Source organism: Cydia fagiglandana, chromosome Z (assembly GCF_963556715.1).
Source record: "Cydia fagiglandana chromosome Z, ilCydFagi1.1, whole genome shotgun sequence".
NCBI classification, from domain to species: domain Eukaryota; kingdom Metazoa; phylum Arthropoda; class Insecta; order Lepidoptera; family Tortricidae; genus Cydia; species Cydia fagiglandana.
Window position 1 is genome coordinate 9383266 of NC_085959.1, and position 16608 is coordinate 9399873.

At 35.1% G+C, this 16608-nt stretch overlaps 1 protein-coding gene across 2 annotated transcripts in view; it reads right to left on the minus strand.

Moving 5' to 3' along the window:
• The window catches only part of LOC134678723 (epidermal growth factor receptor), a 123752-nt gene that overhangs the window by 13451 nt on the left and 93693 nt on the right, over positions 1–16608 (minus strand). The window contains exon 1 of one of the 2 annotated variants that reach the window (XM_063537388.1): positions 9129–9279. The exons of the other annotated variant lie outside the window; for it this stretch is intronic. Coding sequence (XP_063393458.1) covers positions 9129–9243 — 115 coding nt within the window. The 5' untranslated portion in view covers positions 9244–9279. Of the gene's footprint in view, positions 1–9128; positions 9280–16608 lie in introns of those variants that run through there. 2 annotated transcript variants of the gene reach the window in all.

Genomic DNA, 16608 nt, shown 5'->3' on the forward strand with positions numbered 1-16608 from the left:
GTGATGACAGTGATGACATTGAATTTGACACAGATATCTGTAGTTTAGTATTCTAATTTTAGGGCGACCATGCATGTCGTAAATAAATTGAAAAATTTTTTTTCAACATTAGTAGAAAATTTACGTCAATCTCACTAATATTGATACGAAACAGTTGCTTATAATTTACAAAATGCGCAGTGTTAGTCCTGCTCACGTCTCCTGAATCACCCTGTATATACCGGGTGTGGCCTGTAACATGAGCAAAAAATTAAACTAGACTGTACTCACTGACCAACATTTGTTCAGCGACTTTTAAAAATAACTTATGGTTTGATTAATACACTTTAAAGTTTATTCTAAGACGCAAAGTATTGCGAATTTTGTTATGTTTAAGGCTTGACAAGCAACGTCAATCACAATGATATGGTGTGGCGATGGCGTCCATTGAAGATAATATATATTTTGTAAGGAAAATAGGGAGTCTAAATACTTCATAATTTTTAAAAGTTGTTGAACAAAAGTGTCATCGTTTGAGGAGTAGAATCTATGTTTTAATTATTTGCTCATGTTACATGCCACATCCGGTATATGATTATATACTATATAACATGCGTCTATTGACTATTCTTAGCTGATTTTAGAACATGTGGGATGATTGACAATTGTGGCGTCAGTGTGTGAATTCCCTAAGACTTCAATTAGACCTATTACACTACAAATCAAATAGTAAGTCGATTTCCTACATCTAGTTTTACACACAAGTTAAGGAAATTAAACTTAACTCGTTACATTTCCCCCTATTTAAGACGCCGTCATGCGAAAGGGTAGATAAGACTTCTTCAAAAGTCGCGACGTTACGAACCTGGTCCAAATTAAATACAAATGAATCGGCCGCTGCGCTTAAAACCCCTTTTGAAAATACCACGGTTATACATTTCCAAAGGAATATGTGGACAAGTTTAGAAGGCAGTGTTTTTCTCGATCCGATCTTTCCCAGTCCCCTTAACTGTCCCTGGCGTGGTAACATGGCGACAGGTTTGTCTGCGAACGATCTTTTTATCCAGTTACTTGAATTCTGAAGCGCTGGAACCAGTTTTCGCCTTCTCCACATGACTGTGCTAACCGTGCCTTTCACTGTAATTCGTCATTGCGAGCGATTACATTGTCGCGTGCGACTATGTTTCGTTATTGGCTATCGAAAGAAACCTTCAATGGACTTTAAAATTTAAAAATATCGAGTATTTTTCCATGAAAGTGAAATATTATCATTTTTACGGTGTTGCTCAATTTTTGCCGCCTTAAATGCACTTGTGTATTGAGGGTACGTTTTAAGCTTATGCAACCCCGCTCGTTTAATTACGAGGATATACGATAGGGACTTATTCAGAAAATTTGTACGTCATAATCATATTGCACAACCCGTAATCTACCCTATTGCGGCAAAGACAAAACACTAAAACAATAAAAACATACTAATATCTTCCATACACCAATGTCAGCTCCGTTACTCGGCAGAATATATCATCAAATTAACTTAATAAATCAATTGTATCAGTTTCTAAGCGGCTTTTACATGCCAATAGACCTAATAATGAATTATTGACAAATACCTTACAATAAATCACAAGCAGTTGTATAGTACTAGGTACTAAAACGTATTACTTAATTTATACCTATGTGTTTATGGCATTATAAGCTAGCTTATTCCTCCCTCTTAACGACAAGATTGAGAAGTTAAACTTGTTAAAGTCAAATATGGCGTTGGCAGCTGTCTTCCACCCATCCCAAGTGCCTAAACTTTCCATACAAGCAAATTAAATGTAAACCAAAAATAAAATTATAAGCCTAAGTTTATAAGAGTGGCAAGATTGCTGGACACATGTCCACTGCTGGGCAAAGTCTATACAATGACCGGTTGTGTACGGTCAGCCAAGAAAGTGGTCTACCACTTTTCGACTCTATCAATCAGATGATAGAGTCGGAAAGTGGTAAACCACTTTCTTGGCTGACTATACCTGTTCCCTTCTAACCTAACGTTCTTCATCAGATAGTCGCTGGCTTGTTCAAATGCTTCCCGAGCTGCATTCTCCAGCTCAAGTAGGTATACTTTGTAAGTACCACAAAGTATTATGTTTTAGGCGTGAAATCATGTATGTAAATTACCACGAATAGACATCATTTTAGAAACTAGATGTTATTCTTCGTATAATTAAGCTGATTAGTGTGATGTGGCCGTTACTGGAACTAGTTTCGAGATTTGTCAATAAGATATAGTGCTTATGGGAAATGGATTTTTAATGAGCCGTTAATGTGCATAACAAATAGGCAAGCTATTTGGTGATAGTTGGTGATAGGTATTCGAGTTATTTGGGAAGTTGGTACATAACTCGCTTAAAGATAAATGATCCGCATTTTACTTATATTCTTGGGTACATAACAGAATATAACATATTTATTTATATATGTATGTATGTATGCATGTTTGTATATATGTAGGTGTCTATTGCTATTATCTTTATATGTGTAGTTTATAATTAGAATATTGTTTAGAATAACCTGATTTGTGATTCATAATTCTTCTCGTTGTCTACAATCCTGCACTAAGTACAAGTTTTCTGATTGACCCAATGGTTGACTGGTAGAGAATGCCTTAAGGCATTAAGTCCGCCATTTGTACATTTTGTTATCGTGCAATAAAGTTTAAATAAAAAAATAAAAATAAAATAACTGGCTGAAGAACTTTCAATGTGCTAGGAGCATCCCTGCGGATGTTATTCCCTGAATTTACTCGCCATTTAACGTGACGTCGTATTTGTTAGCCCCTTTTTTACGTTGGGAAATACACCGGGAACTGTATAGATATACAGGGTGATTCATGAGACGTGAGCAGGACTAATCCTGCACACTCAGTAACTGATAATTGATCGATCTCCGTCGTATTTAAGTAAAATAACTACACTTTTTCCTATTTTTCAACTTTTTGGTGAGGGCAAATTTAATTCTCTACAATCATGGTCACCCTACAAGACCTAATTAATAAACATAAAACCTCTTTTACGAAGGAAATAAAATGTCAAACCTTAGTGAGATACGAGTTTTCAAAAGTAACCAGAGCGTGATGACAGTGATGACATTGAATTTGACACAGATATCTGTAGTTTAGTATTCTAATTTTAGGGCGACCATGCATGTCGTAAATAAATTGAAAAATTTTTTTTCAACATTAGTAGAAAATTTACGTCAATCTCACTAATATTGATACGAAACAGTTGCTTATAATTTACAAAATGCGCAGTGTTAGTCCTGCTCACGTCTCCTGAATCACCCTGTATATACCGGGTGTGGCCTGTAACATGAGCAAAAAATTAAACTAGACTGTACTCACTGACCAACATTTGTTCAGCGACTTTTAAAAATAACTTATGGTTTGATTAATACACTTTAAAGTTTATTCTAAGACGCAAAGTATTGCGAATTTTGTTATGTTTAAGGCTTGACAAGCAACGTCAATCACAATGATATGGTGTGGCGATGGCGTCCATTGAAGATAATATATATTTTGTAAGGAAAATAGGGAGTCTAAATACTTCATAATTTTTAAAAGTTGTTGAACAAAAGTGTCATCGTTTGAGGAGTAGAATCTATGTTTTAATTATTTGCTCATGTTACATGCCACATCCGGTATATGATTATATACTATATAACATGCGTCTATTGACTATTCTTAGCTGATTTTAGAACATGTGGGATGATTGACAATTGTGGCGTCAGTGTGTGAATTCCCTAAGACTTCAATTAGACCTATTACACTACAAATCAAATAGTAAGTCGATTTCCTACATCTAGTTTTACACACAAGTTAAGGAAATTAAACTTAACTCGTTACATTTCCCCCTATTTAAGACGCCGTCATGCGAAAGGGTAGATAAGACTTCTGCTAAAAGACTATGATTTACCCCGACCTCAAACCGGCGGAATGGGCGCAAGCATAGCGCAAAGCTACTTATTCGGTAAAAATTATAATATATTGTCATGGTGCGCAAATCAAATGTAAAAGGAACATCACTACGTTTCACTAAAGATAGTAAGGAATATGAATGAATGAAAACATTTATTTTCAGGCAACTATTGGCCCATAAATACCTAAATACCTTAAAACTAGCATATTACATATTAAAAATAAAATATGAAGGAATATGAAAGCTAATTGCGCTAATGCAAAGCTTTAACAAAAGCTCTTGAAGTTCTTTAACAAGCTTGATACTATTATTCGCTTCTTTGAGAATTAAATTTCAAAGTGCAAGGGAAAACATATTTATTGTAGGTACCTAACCCCATAACAAGACCCGTACCATTAGTCCCTGACTCTAACGTCTACGTTATTAACTTTCTATACATCTCATTCGCACTAATATGCGAGTACGAGCGAGATGCATAGAAAGTAAGTACACATTCTCGACAGCGTTTATGTTAGTGCCAAACTGGTGGTAGCCACATAGAACGTTCCAGAATCTAGAGAAACATACTTCTATTTAACAAAGTCAGTCCTAAGAAAACTATGCGGTAGAGCATTATGTCTCAATATATTAAAATGCATACATACTGCATTAAACCCGGCAGATATCCGTCCACATGACTGTACCATTCCTTGGCATAATGCATTGGTAATAGGTCATTGAAGACAATATTTCCGCGTAATCATAGGTATGTAGAACTTATTTACAATCTTGCAGAAGCCTTGATATTATAATTCCTAGGTATAAAACACTGTATAAAAAACAAAACCGGTAAATCTATATTTTATATATTATATTTTATATAGAAAAATGAATTGAACGGTGTAATGTTACACAAGACGTCCAACGTTTACATAAAGTAAGTCTTTGAAAACAATATAATGTTGTTAGAAAAGCTTTAAATAACTTATTTCAAGAAGAAAGAGTTGAGAAATCCATATTACATTACGTGCCTACTCTGACACTGAAATGGATAATTCTGTTTGGATATTTCTGTTGATCTTTTAGTAAGTATTTCACCGATTTTGAAGAATAAGCCCTAGATGTTTATGTGGTATAAGATAATAGCAGATGACAGGAAACGACATCAAACCCTACTGCCACTTGATCTAAAATGCGCCCCCGAAAACGAACAAACGCTTAACTAAGTAATATCTAAGCAGTAAGCCTATTATGGATCGCTTTATCCACGTGATAAAACAACTGTCACTTTTTAACTCTGCGGTATAGAAAGAGACGGACCCCGTTTTATCACGCTGTCACCTAGACAAATACGACCATCATATCCGTACAGGTGGTTTCGTCTAATACTGCATCATGGTCTAAAGGGCGTGATATCCTATTACATACTAGATACATGCCATATGCATCAAGTATGGCTTGTTGCTAGTCACTTATGCGCATACTAAACCACTTTATTACAATCACATTATGCTTTCCTGGCGATCATTAAGCTTGGAATTCATGTGACAACATGCTTAATTATTCAACAGCTTTATTAAAACTACTGAAATTCTGTCGGATAGTAAATCACAAAGATTTATAAGATGTCTTCACAGCGCTTGTGATTATTCTGGTACAATTACCTGATATAATTATCTTATTAGGTCCTCCCACACGTATCCTGCCGTAATATACTTATTTTCTATATTTCCCTCAAAGCGAGTTAATTCCTAATTGCCAATTAGAGTACCTATATCGATCGATATAGAAAAAAGCTTGTAACCATTTATTAACGCCATCTGTCGTTTTAAGTTTAAACAAATATTGTTGTTGAAATGCGTTAAAGTTTAAATAAATCATTAAAGTCATGCATTAATGTGTCTGCCGTCAAAATGTGGCGTCTTTTACAAAATGACTCGTCAATTAAAGGAGGACATTAGCGATTGAATATTGAAATCGTTTGCGTCACTGGTTGTTTTTAAATGTTGTGTGCGGAACAGCATTCCGCTCCGTCCGGCCATTAGGTACGCTTATTGCGTTTTACTTGTAAATCATTATTTGACGACTAATTTGTATGATAACCAGCTATCATACGAGGTTGAAGGTTTGTTTGGATCTAAGATAACAAAAAGAAAAGCATTTTTTATCTAGCTTATAGCGCGATAGAAATTTATGCTAAGGTTATGAATGTTAGTTATGAGACAAAGGGGTGTTCTACTTAAATTACGCCTCCATGAATTAAGACAGAGATTTTGATGTGATGTAACATAGTTATAGTTATAGAGGGATAAGTAATATATATTTACACCAAGTTTTACGAATGCTAATTGTATTTAAAATGTCATATTTAATTTTAATAATCCTTAAGAAATATCGACGTTAATGTCGAACCATCCAAGGTTCATCTCAAGATTCTCAACCGATGGTTCTTAGATCACCGTCCGTCTCCCTTCCACAGGTGCGTCGGACACAAGCGATGTTTAATTGTTTTGTGCTTAAACCTGCCTGTCCCTGTGTACTTGTTGTGTTCCCTGTTCATTATCCACCTTGTTTTGGACACAATGGAAGATTTGCGGATAATAAATTTTGATATGAGATGCCAGGCTACTTTTGTCATATACATATACATGGTAGAATTAACTAGTCACGGAGAGGGTTTGAAATATTGGGCGTCGATTGACGGCGTATTCAACCTTAGCTAGGTTAGGGGGACGAGGTGAGATGATGTTGATGAGGTTTCTTTAACAAGCCAGAAGTTGTCCTCAACCGAGAGGATGTTAAGCCGAGAAAAGAGAGGTCTTTGGAGTAGTGGGTAAGTAATCTACCAAAAAAAGTATTTTTGGGATTGAATATAAAACAAACTGATTCGTGTAGGAATGAAGTTGTAGAGCTTACAACATTTGTTTTACAAGGGAGCAAAGTTGTGCTAATATTGATAAAAGAGCAAGCGAAGGAAAGGATGCCAAAACTGAAATCATGAGCGTTGCGAGGGTTTCAAAGCACGAAGGAAGTTAAAGAAGATTCCAAATACTGTTATTACTGGCCTCTGTTCTACATGTATGTATTTTTTATTGAATTAACTTGTTTTAATAAATTTGGTTTACTCAGCCACCATAAAGAAATACGTGAAAATGTGTAAGATTATGTTTCCCTGGCGCTTGGCAGTTAATGGGAGCCTTTATTGCGCACACGCAGCGCTAAGGCAGCTTCGCTATATAAGGCGCTGTTGGTTCTAGATAAGCGTTGTTTATCTTGGAGCGATTAGCGTTTACTCCACTTTATAACTACTATTATGAAGCTAACTCTTTTAAGTGTATACATATACAAGTAGCTAGCATAAATCGGACGTAATAACAATATTGGAACGCACTTAACCGGAACAAAACAATAGGAACGTTGTTAACTATATATACAAGCTTTCTTATAATTTTTATGCACGGAAACTATAACGGTTCTAGTAAAAGAATTAAAAAACTCGCTGGTAAAGTAACAACACAAAGGATTAAGCTGCATATTAGGCTCGTACCTAGGAACTTACGTAGTTGCGGGGTAAAAAATATACGTCGACAAAACATGTTTCTTACAGGTGACTTCATAATTGAGTTAAGTTATTGAACTCGATTATGCTTAACTTATTATAAATAGTAATGTCGCTGCTATGTTGTGTAGGAGGTATCATAAAAACAGTCACAGGAGTAGCCAAAACAAGCGAAAAGTCAGTACGCGTCATGTTCTGCACAGAGAATTTGAAAAGAGGACAACGGTTAACAATTAAAACTGGTAAATTACTATGTTATACCCACACAAGCTCGGTGAAATGTGATGTTTCGTTCACCTTAACTACATCCGTATATGGTCTCCCTTGACAACTTGCTTGCCTATAGCTAGTGGGCGTACCTATGTTATTTTCAATAGGTTTCTCTTAGCGGCCCATATGATGATGTATCATTTATTCGTTTTTTATTACGCAAAGCTATGTGGAAGTGAGACTGACATACCCGTTCCCTTATAACAAGTCAGCACATAAAGTATGGACACTAAAAAATTTAGTCATGCATGATATGGTAGAGTCAGACCGTAAAAAGTCTGCAGCGATTTTAATAGCCCACGTAGTGCAAGTGTCATTTTAAACGTCAAACTTCTATGAAATTATGACGTATAAATAACACTTATCTATCAAATCCGCAGCAGACTTTTATTGGTGCGACTATAATGACTTGTGGACATCAAACTACATAATAAAAATACAATCATAATTTAACGTTAAGTTGTACCCGTACCCGTATGTACCCTATGTTTTGTAGAAGAGCGTCTTGGGACAGTATTTACCAAATTTTTCTGTTAAATTTTGATTTTATTCTGAACTTGATATTTCAAATTATACCTTATTACATCGTCCTTTCACAATAGCTCACATTTTTCTAGTTGACTTCAGATTGAGGTAATTCCACGGTTTTTTAATTATCGTGTGTTTGCCTTTTTTACAGAATAATAGCCTCCCATATAAAACAACTTTCAGTGATTGGAATAGAAAGACTAATACCTACCTCTAGTAGAAAAGTGTTAAAACAAGTATTTTTTAGGTAAGATGACATTTTATTGAGCGTAAAGCAATTTGTGAAAATATAAATGTTACAATTGTAGCATTGTAGCAGGAACTGAGTGAAGATTATCAGAAAACGCTATTCATCAAAATATAGTAGGTAGGGTGGAATATACTGATGTTAAAAGATTTACCATATCATTTGTTTCGTGTCCATACTTTATTTATACTCTAACTCTGAAGTAAACGAAAAAATATTTACTCTGAAGGCTTAACTAGTACCGAAAGCTTTTCTGGCCGAAACACTAGACTCGTTCATTGCTAAAGCAAGTCGATCAGAAAATCGGGTCCTCACACACTGAAGGTGGCATTTCCACATTCCCGCGCCAAACCTGAAAAATACCGCGAATTACCTTCAGATTGTATAACCGATTTTCCCGTTAAATATCTAGGACCTCACAAAAGTAAACAAAACTTCAGACTCTGAAGTAGTAACATAAAAGTAGAGATGATATATTTGCACCCGATTTCCTGGTCGATCGCAACACACACCAATCCTAATCAAACCGTCACACCTAGGGATGTAAGCGCAGCCTTACAGAGCACTAAAAACCACCATAACACTTGTAAAACACATCACTCACTTTTCCCCTTCACAAACTCCGAGTGCTTGGCGCGCGCCGGCACGGCATGGTGAGTGCGGTGCGGGCCGCGCGCAGCGTCGGCGCAGGCCACCAGAAGGATCAACCAGAGCAGCATGCTGCGACATCACTGTAACGGGCGGTCGGCGCGAGCGTCCATCGCGTACTGAGGTGCGGGACGCGACCAGGTAAGGCTTTCGGTTTTGCTTTTTCAATCTCGGAGCTTTGGAAGGTTTAGACAGCTCTCGAGGCTTTGCTTTTTTTAATTGGCGTAGTTTCGCGCGTACTATTTTAGGTTTGTGTACATATTGATAGTTTATTTTTTTTAAGCTCTTATAAAGCTTTCAGTGTTTTATTTTATTGTCGCAGTTTTTCGCGTACTATTGTGAAGGATGCGAGGTAGAGCTTTTAACCACGGCGATTAGATTTATGTACTGTAACTAGATACCTACGCCTAGCTGAAAAAGTGCATACCCAAAGTGGGAAGATCATTGTACTATACATGCCTGGGCATCTGTTTATTTATAGTACTTATGTACTTTTTAATTAGTAGAGTTGTAGAGTAAGTCTACTATTAAAAAGTTGAATAATATATACCTATGAACGTTGAAGATCAAGCGGCGTATTGTAGTTGTATCTTGCAACACGCATACATACACACACACACAAATGCAATTGAAAAATATTACAGGCTAGTAATTTCCATTACCGCGGTGATTTTATGACAAATGAACATTTTATCTTCGCTACATTATAATACTATTAAGTAAATATAAAACATTAAATTACCTTAAAATTTTAATACAAACTATTTCTAAACTAAATAAATCTTCGCTACATTGAGTAGGTTTGAACTGGAACTAAATCATGTCCGATAAAAAATCTACACTCGACTCTGCATTACGTATTTCAAAGACAAAGGTGGTCAGATGCAAACTTATCTGCAACCTTAAGATAAGTTTGCATCTGACCACCTTTTCTTACAAGTGCACCCAGATGGACATATACATGAGCTTATGAATCTTATGATACTCGTAGCTTGAGTAGCATGGAATAAAATTAAAAAACTTTTAAAAAGTAACATGATATAGAAATGAACAAAAACTATCAATGCAATTTCAATTTTCTTGTCAAGTCATTAAGGTTGACATTCGCACCGATGATTTATTTGAAAAGTAACATCTTTCAAAAGTCAGGATAGAGCCTCGGGCCGAGTCTGGCCGTTTGTAGGCCCTGGTAGCGTCGAGCCAGGTATGCGGTCAAAAACGCTACGTAACCAAACTTTAATAATAAACTATTGTGCTCGACTATACTTATAATTAAAAAGTACTCGAACTGAATCCTGTGAAGAGCCAATGATATAATAAGATTTTATAGTTTAAGTTTAAATCATTATAGTTCTCAGATCTTTCGTAGCAGATTTTTCCTATATCTAACTGCTCTCAAACAAGGTTATCTGATTAAGTACATATTAATAAATGTATTTAAAAATATAATAATAATACTTTTAAATACATTTATTAATATGTAAATTAAAAATTAATAAATGTATTTAAAAATATAATAATAATACTTTTAAATACATTTATTAATATGTACAATGTTGTTTAAGAAATAAAAGGAAAACCCAAGAAATTAGAAGGGAACAAAAATTATAGCGCGCCACGCGAAACTTGCGACGGAAGATATGTCCATCGCGCGGGTTATTAACGTTTAACTTCAATAACTTCAACAATATTTAAAATCTTGCTTGTCAAGTCGACACGTTCCTCGAATTCGTATACTTACATCACTAGCTATTTTATACAGTGTGTGTCTGATCATGGGGCTTTAAATCCAGGGCTCGATAAACTGACCTACTTTTACTATGGGACCAACCCCGAAATCCAGTATTTTTTTTTTAATTTTTCATACATGTTGGCTGATCAGATGTCGACGTTTTCTATGGAAAAGTAAAAAAAAAATCACCGATTTTAGGGTTGGTCCCATAGTAAAAGTAGCTCAGTTTAGCGAGTAGAATCGAGCCCTGGATTTAAAGCCCCATGGTCAGACACATACTGTATTTATACCAAAATTATACTGCTGTGGTATGCAAGGTACAAGTGCATTAGACATGTTTTCGTGATTTTAATATACATATCGAACCAACTTAACTAAGTAAATAAGAACTTTCAAATACAATAACATACCTAGTGTCCGTGTGAATTTTTTCATGGCATTTACCTTTGTAAAAAGGAGTAACAATTCAATATAGAAACTACAATTTTGCTTTATCCCCCTTTATAATTTTAATAGCTAATATTGGTCATGTAGATGTACGTATTACTTATTGGCTCGCATGGTGTCAAATTACTACACGCGCAATATATTTAATAGATAGGTATTATTTATTTATGTAAAGGAGCAGAAACAGCACAAATAATCCTACTCATAATTCATAATTAAGTACTTACATACTATAAGTATGTATATTACGCTGCCACCGAAGGCTGTTAATGAAAGATTTTCAAGAATTGAACGATTCTGAGCGGCTAGCGCGAAAACCGAAATTCGCAAATTGCGGGGATCGTTCTCTTTTACTCCAATGAAGGCGTAATTAGCACTCTAATTACGCCTTCATTGGAGTAAAAGAGAAAAATCCCCGCAATTTGTGAACTTCGATTTTCGCGGTTATAGCCCTGTACTGTTGTCATCAGTACATAGTAGCACTTAGCGCTAGCGTACATGGGTACGCTAGCGCGACAAAATTTGAGTAAAACACATTTATAAGGCGGACAACCCAAAGCCCAACCCAAAACCCTATACCTACTTACCTAACCTATCAATTATTCTAGACGTAAGGCAGGAATATTCAATAATAACATCGGCTTCAGATTACAGTTTTGTACCTTTAAATGTAAAAAGTAAAATGATAAAAAAATAATAATCAATGTGGTCCGTTTAGCCTTGACATAAAACTTTTATATTATTTTAATACGCCGCAAAATCTTATATTGCTTGTAATATAAAGTATAGATTAATTTTTAATGTCAAGGTAAGAAGTTTAGAGTATTATCATAAATTCAATTAGTTATAACTGAACTACCTATAGTATCTATACAAGTAAATATCTGTGCTATACAGTGATATATATATATATATGTATATATATATTTATTTATAAAGAATATAAAAACTGCCAAGAGCCAATGCCATCTTGGCATCTCCATGTTAGCGCTACATTAAAATTTAATGATAATTAAAATACGGACCGGACGGGTTCTTTTACCCATTTATTGAGTTAATTTGACCATCTCTTCTGTTTTCGAAATACATGGTAGTCACCTTACTCTTTTAAAATAAACAAAATGCTAAAACATGGATGATATTTAAAACGATATTTTTATTTACATTTGGTCTAACAAAAATTCCATGTTATTATATGCTCATACTTCTAAAGTCACTTCTAAGTCCACTCGCTCGTTGAACTCTTTACAAAAGTCGAGTTCGATCTCGCACCAATTCATACGATTTTGTTCCGCATAGCAACAATTTCTGATACTTCCCTGTACATTTCTGTGAACCTTTGGTTCTGTGAGTAATGCAGGCATGTTGGACGCGCAATGGTTGTTCAGGCAAGTGGTTGTGCGGTTGTTTGCGGTTACGAAATAACTGGGTATAACGCTAGTGACTAGTCGCATTCCTTCGAAACCTTTACTAGATTAAGGGCGCTGGCGCCGACGATAAATCGCCGATAAAATAACTGGCACTTAAATAAGGTTATTTTAGTTAGGCGCTATTGTCCAAATGTTATAAGGACTTAGCATTACTCAAGTATACAGTTTACTCTAATATTAATAATACTTATTTACATACATATTTAAATACACCTGATTTTCTTTTCAATCATCATCATTATCAGAATATAAAATAAAAACGTCCCACTGCTTGGAACATGTGTTATGGGAAGTGCCTGCAGACTTCATCTCATGGATGAGAATAATAATAAAATAGATACGAAAAAATAAGCTTTAATACGCTGGGTTAATTAAGTATATAACGCGACCGGGAAAGGAAAGCGCTAGGATGAGGTGTATGTGTCAACATTTTGTAAAATTCAACAGCCTCCTGGTGACTCTTACGAACCTGCTTTGCTTGCTAGTTGCTTGTCTTTATGCTATATTCCCTATTACCTCAGCAGATGTATTAACATAAACAATAAAGAGTACTCTTTAAACACACTTCTAGTTCCTTCTTCCCACTCCCGTAAATTACCACTATACTTTATCAGTTCTTGCAACTCTTTTTCCGAAATGGTAAGGCTCAAAATCGGATACAACCGTATCCAGTTTAATTTGGTCGTGACCCTAACTACTAAATATAGTTTGCTTTTGAAGTAGGCTTTAATGCATTGTCTTTAGGTTAATTATCCTTTGGATAAATGTTGTTATTATAGTTCAAGCCCTTAGTCCGCCTACGTTATCGCTGACCTCGTCAGGCCCCGTCTATAAAGTAAGTTTAAACTAAATAATGTTATACATTTTATTCAGGTTTCTATAAATAGATGTGAAGACAAAACTAAAACAAATGGAGTAGGTACGTACGCAATAAGCTTTTAAGGGACATTACGAGATCAGTACCTATTTCAGAATTGTTTTATACAATGGCCGACAGGTCCAGAGTAGTAGGTAGGTACCTACATATGGGTTGCAAATAGCCCTCGTGTCCTTCAGATAAATTTAATTGTACATTGGGAAAAAATAAGATAGAATGTAAAATGTCGTAACATCATACTCGTAGTTTGCGTGATCCAACTACATACCTTTGTAATGGCGTATTTGACGATTTACACCAAAATAATACTAAATTGTCGATTATTGAAAACCTTTATTGACAGGGCTCCCATCTTCAGGAGGCCCCGAAGGACAGATAGTAACAATATATTTTATTATCCATAATAATTCTAATTCGCTTTCTTTACTTTCCAAAAGGGCCCCAAATTCTTGTGGGCCCTAGCCTAGTTTAAGACGGCCCTGTCGTTATGACGCTATTAGCCTTATACCCCAACTAACCCAACTAACCACAGTCGTACAACTTTCATGTTATCTACTGTTAACTAGTATACATCAAAGATGCCCCGAATACTGAATTTGGCCGAACACCGAATATTCGGCCTCTCTCTCGGCCGAATACCGAATATTCGGCATTACCTGCGAACATTTTGAGTCACAATTATTATGAAAACTGTACGCCAACAAAGCACAACGTTTGCTAAGATTTATATTTTTATGTTGAACAGAATTAATGAATGTAGTTAGTAAATCAAACCACAATAATCAGACCCATGATAATAATAAAATATTTTGTAATCAACAAATGCTCAAAAACGTGCCTTCGTATTTAGCTACTTTCCAAGAATACATTTTAAATATTAAATATACATACATACCTAGTTTCTGGTTATATTTTTGTGTATTTTTTCTTTTTAGGTAGGTGCAACAGATATTCGGTATTCGGGCGAATAGTAGGCAACATTTGACCGAATAGGCCGAATACCGAATAGTTGCCGAATATTTGTGGCATCTCTAACTATACATAATACTATTAAGTATATGATTTATACTATCTAGTACTACGTGTACTATGTAGTAGCACTTAGCGATAACTTATTATGGTGATTGTATGTTCCGTATTTGATTGGCCTTTGCAAACCAACGGGTTGTGTAATCTGTTTGACCTGTAAAGGCGATTACAACTGATATTATGTTAAATCTGAATTTTATGTGACGTATTTTCTTATTACTATTTATTGACTATATATACTTGGTCAAGCAAATCTTGTCAGTAGAAAAAGGCGCGAAATTCAAATTTTCTATGAGACGATAATCTTTATTAAAGATTTAAGGTTTAATCTAGTATATGCCAAAATATCCTTTTATTTTATACAACTGCGTTGTGCTCTTCGTACGTGTTGCGACGTCGAGGACATTTTGCATCCCTTATATTATGAAATTTTGGAATTAAAAAGTGGCAACGTCGTAGTGTCGTTCCGTTTACTTAGATTGATTTGAACGGGACGACACTATGATGTTGCCACTTTTTAATTTCTACAATCTCTTTCCGGTCTATATATATACATATATATGTAAAAGGATGGATGGAGAGGGGGCATGGAAGACCAAGTGGGGGAATTGAATTGTAAAAATCTGACTTACACTCACAAGGTCGGCGATATTGGTCTTCTATATATTATTTACTTATAGTTATTTGTCCCAAAAATGTTATTATTTGAGAACAATAAGAACGTGCAAATCAAACAATGGCACGGATTCAAACAATACTTGGAACTCGAGCGTTTCAGACTTGGAGCTTGAACTAAATTACGCGAAACACTCCGTCGGCATACGAAAGTGCCTAATCTAAACTATAACACCAGGGTTCCCTTGTGTGTGTTCGTCAAGCTCTGGGTACTAAATATTGTACTTATTAAAACGATATGCGATTTTACATTGAATAAAAAAACCGGGCAAGTGCGAGTCTGACTCGCGCACGAAGGTACGTACCATAAAGCAAAAAAAAAAAACAAAACAAAAAAAGCAAAAAAAAAACGGTCACCCATCCAAGTACTGACCCCTCCCGACGTTGCTTAACTTTGGTCAAAAATCACGTTTGTTGTATGGGAGCCCCATTTAAATCTTAATTTTATTCTGTTTTTAGTATTTGTTGTTATAGTGGCAACAGAAATACATCATCTGTGAAAATTTCAACTGTCTAGCTAGCACGGTTCGTGAGATACAGCCTGGTGACAGACGGACGGACGGACAGCGAAGTCTTAGTAATAGGGTCCCGTTTTACCCTTTGGGTACGGAACCCTAATAAAAGGTTACTAACTCATTCGATTCTACTAACTAAATCATTCGTCCAATATTTGCCTAGATTAGGTAAGGTAATTTTACTGTCTCTATTAAACATTTTAAATTAGTATGTATACTATGTATTAAATTATCTTCAATCTAACCTAACTTGTCTTTAGAGTTTAAAAATAGTTATACCCATTTACAATCTATAATTATAAACAATTAGTAGGTATATTATTGAACAAATGCATGTTTTTAATAATTGTTGAACAATGGGACCACACAAGGAACAAGAGCATTGGGCTTAACGGCGCGTTATGATTCGGAATATAAATGAATTATTTTGGTTTTCTGAGCATGTTGTGGTAGATATACAAGGTTAATACCTAGGTATATGCGATACTTGTCACTTACGTAAAATTCATTATATTTGGTACAAAATTTCGTTTTATTTTTTTAATATGGTGACATGCTTAATTATTTGCTAATATGTAAGTATTTACCTACCTATTGCAGTGGCATAAAATAACACAATATTTTATTTTTTATTTTTGTATCTACATACATGCATACCTAATAGTGTACGTAACATTTAAAAATTTTAACATCTGAACTAGTAACTTTTTTGTAAAAGGTATTTTAAACAC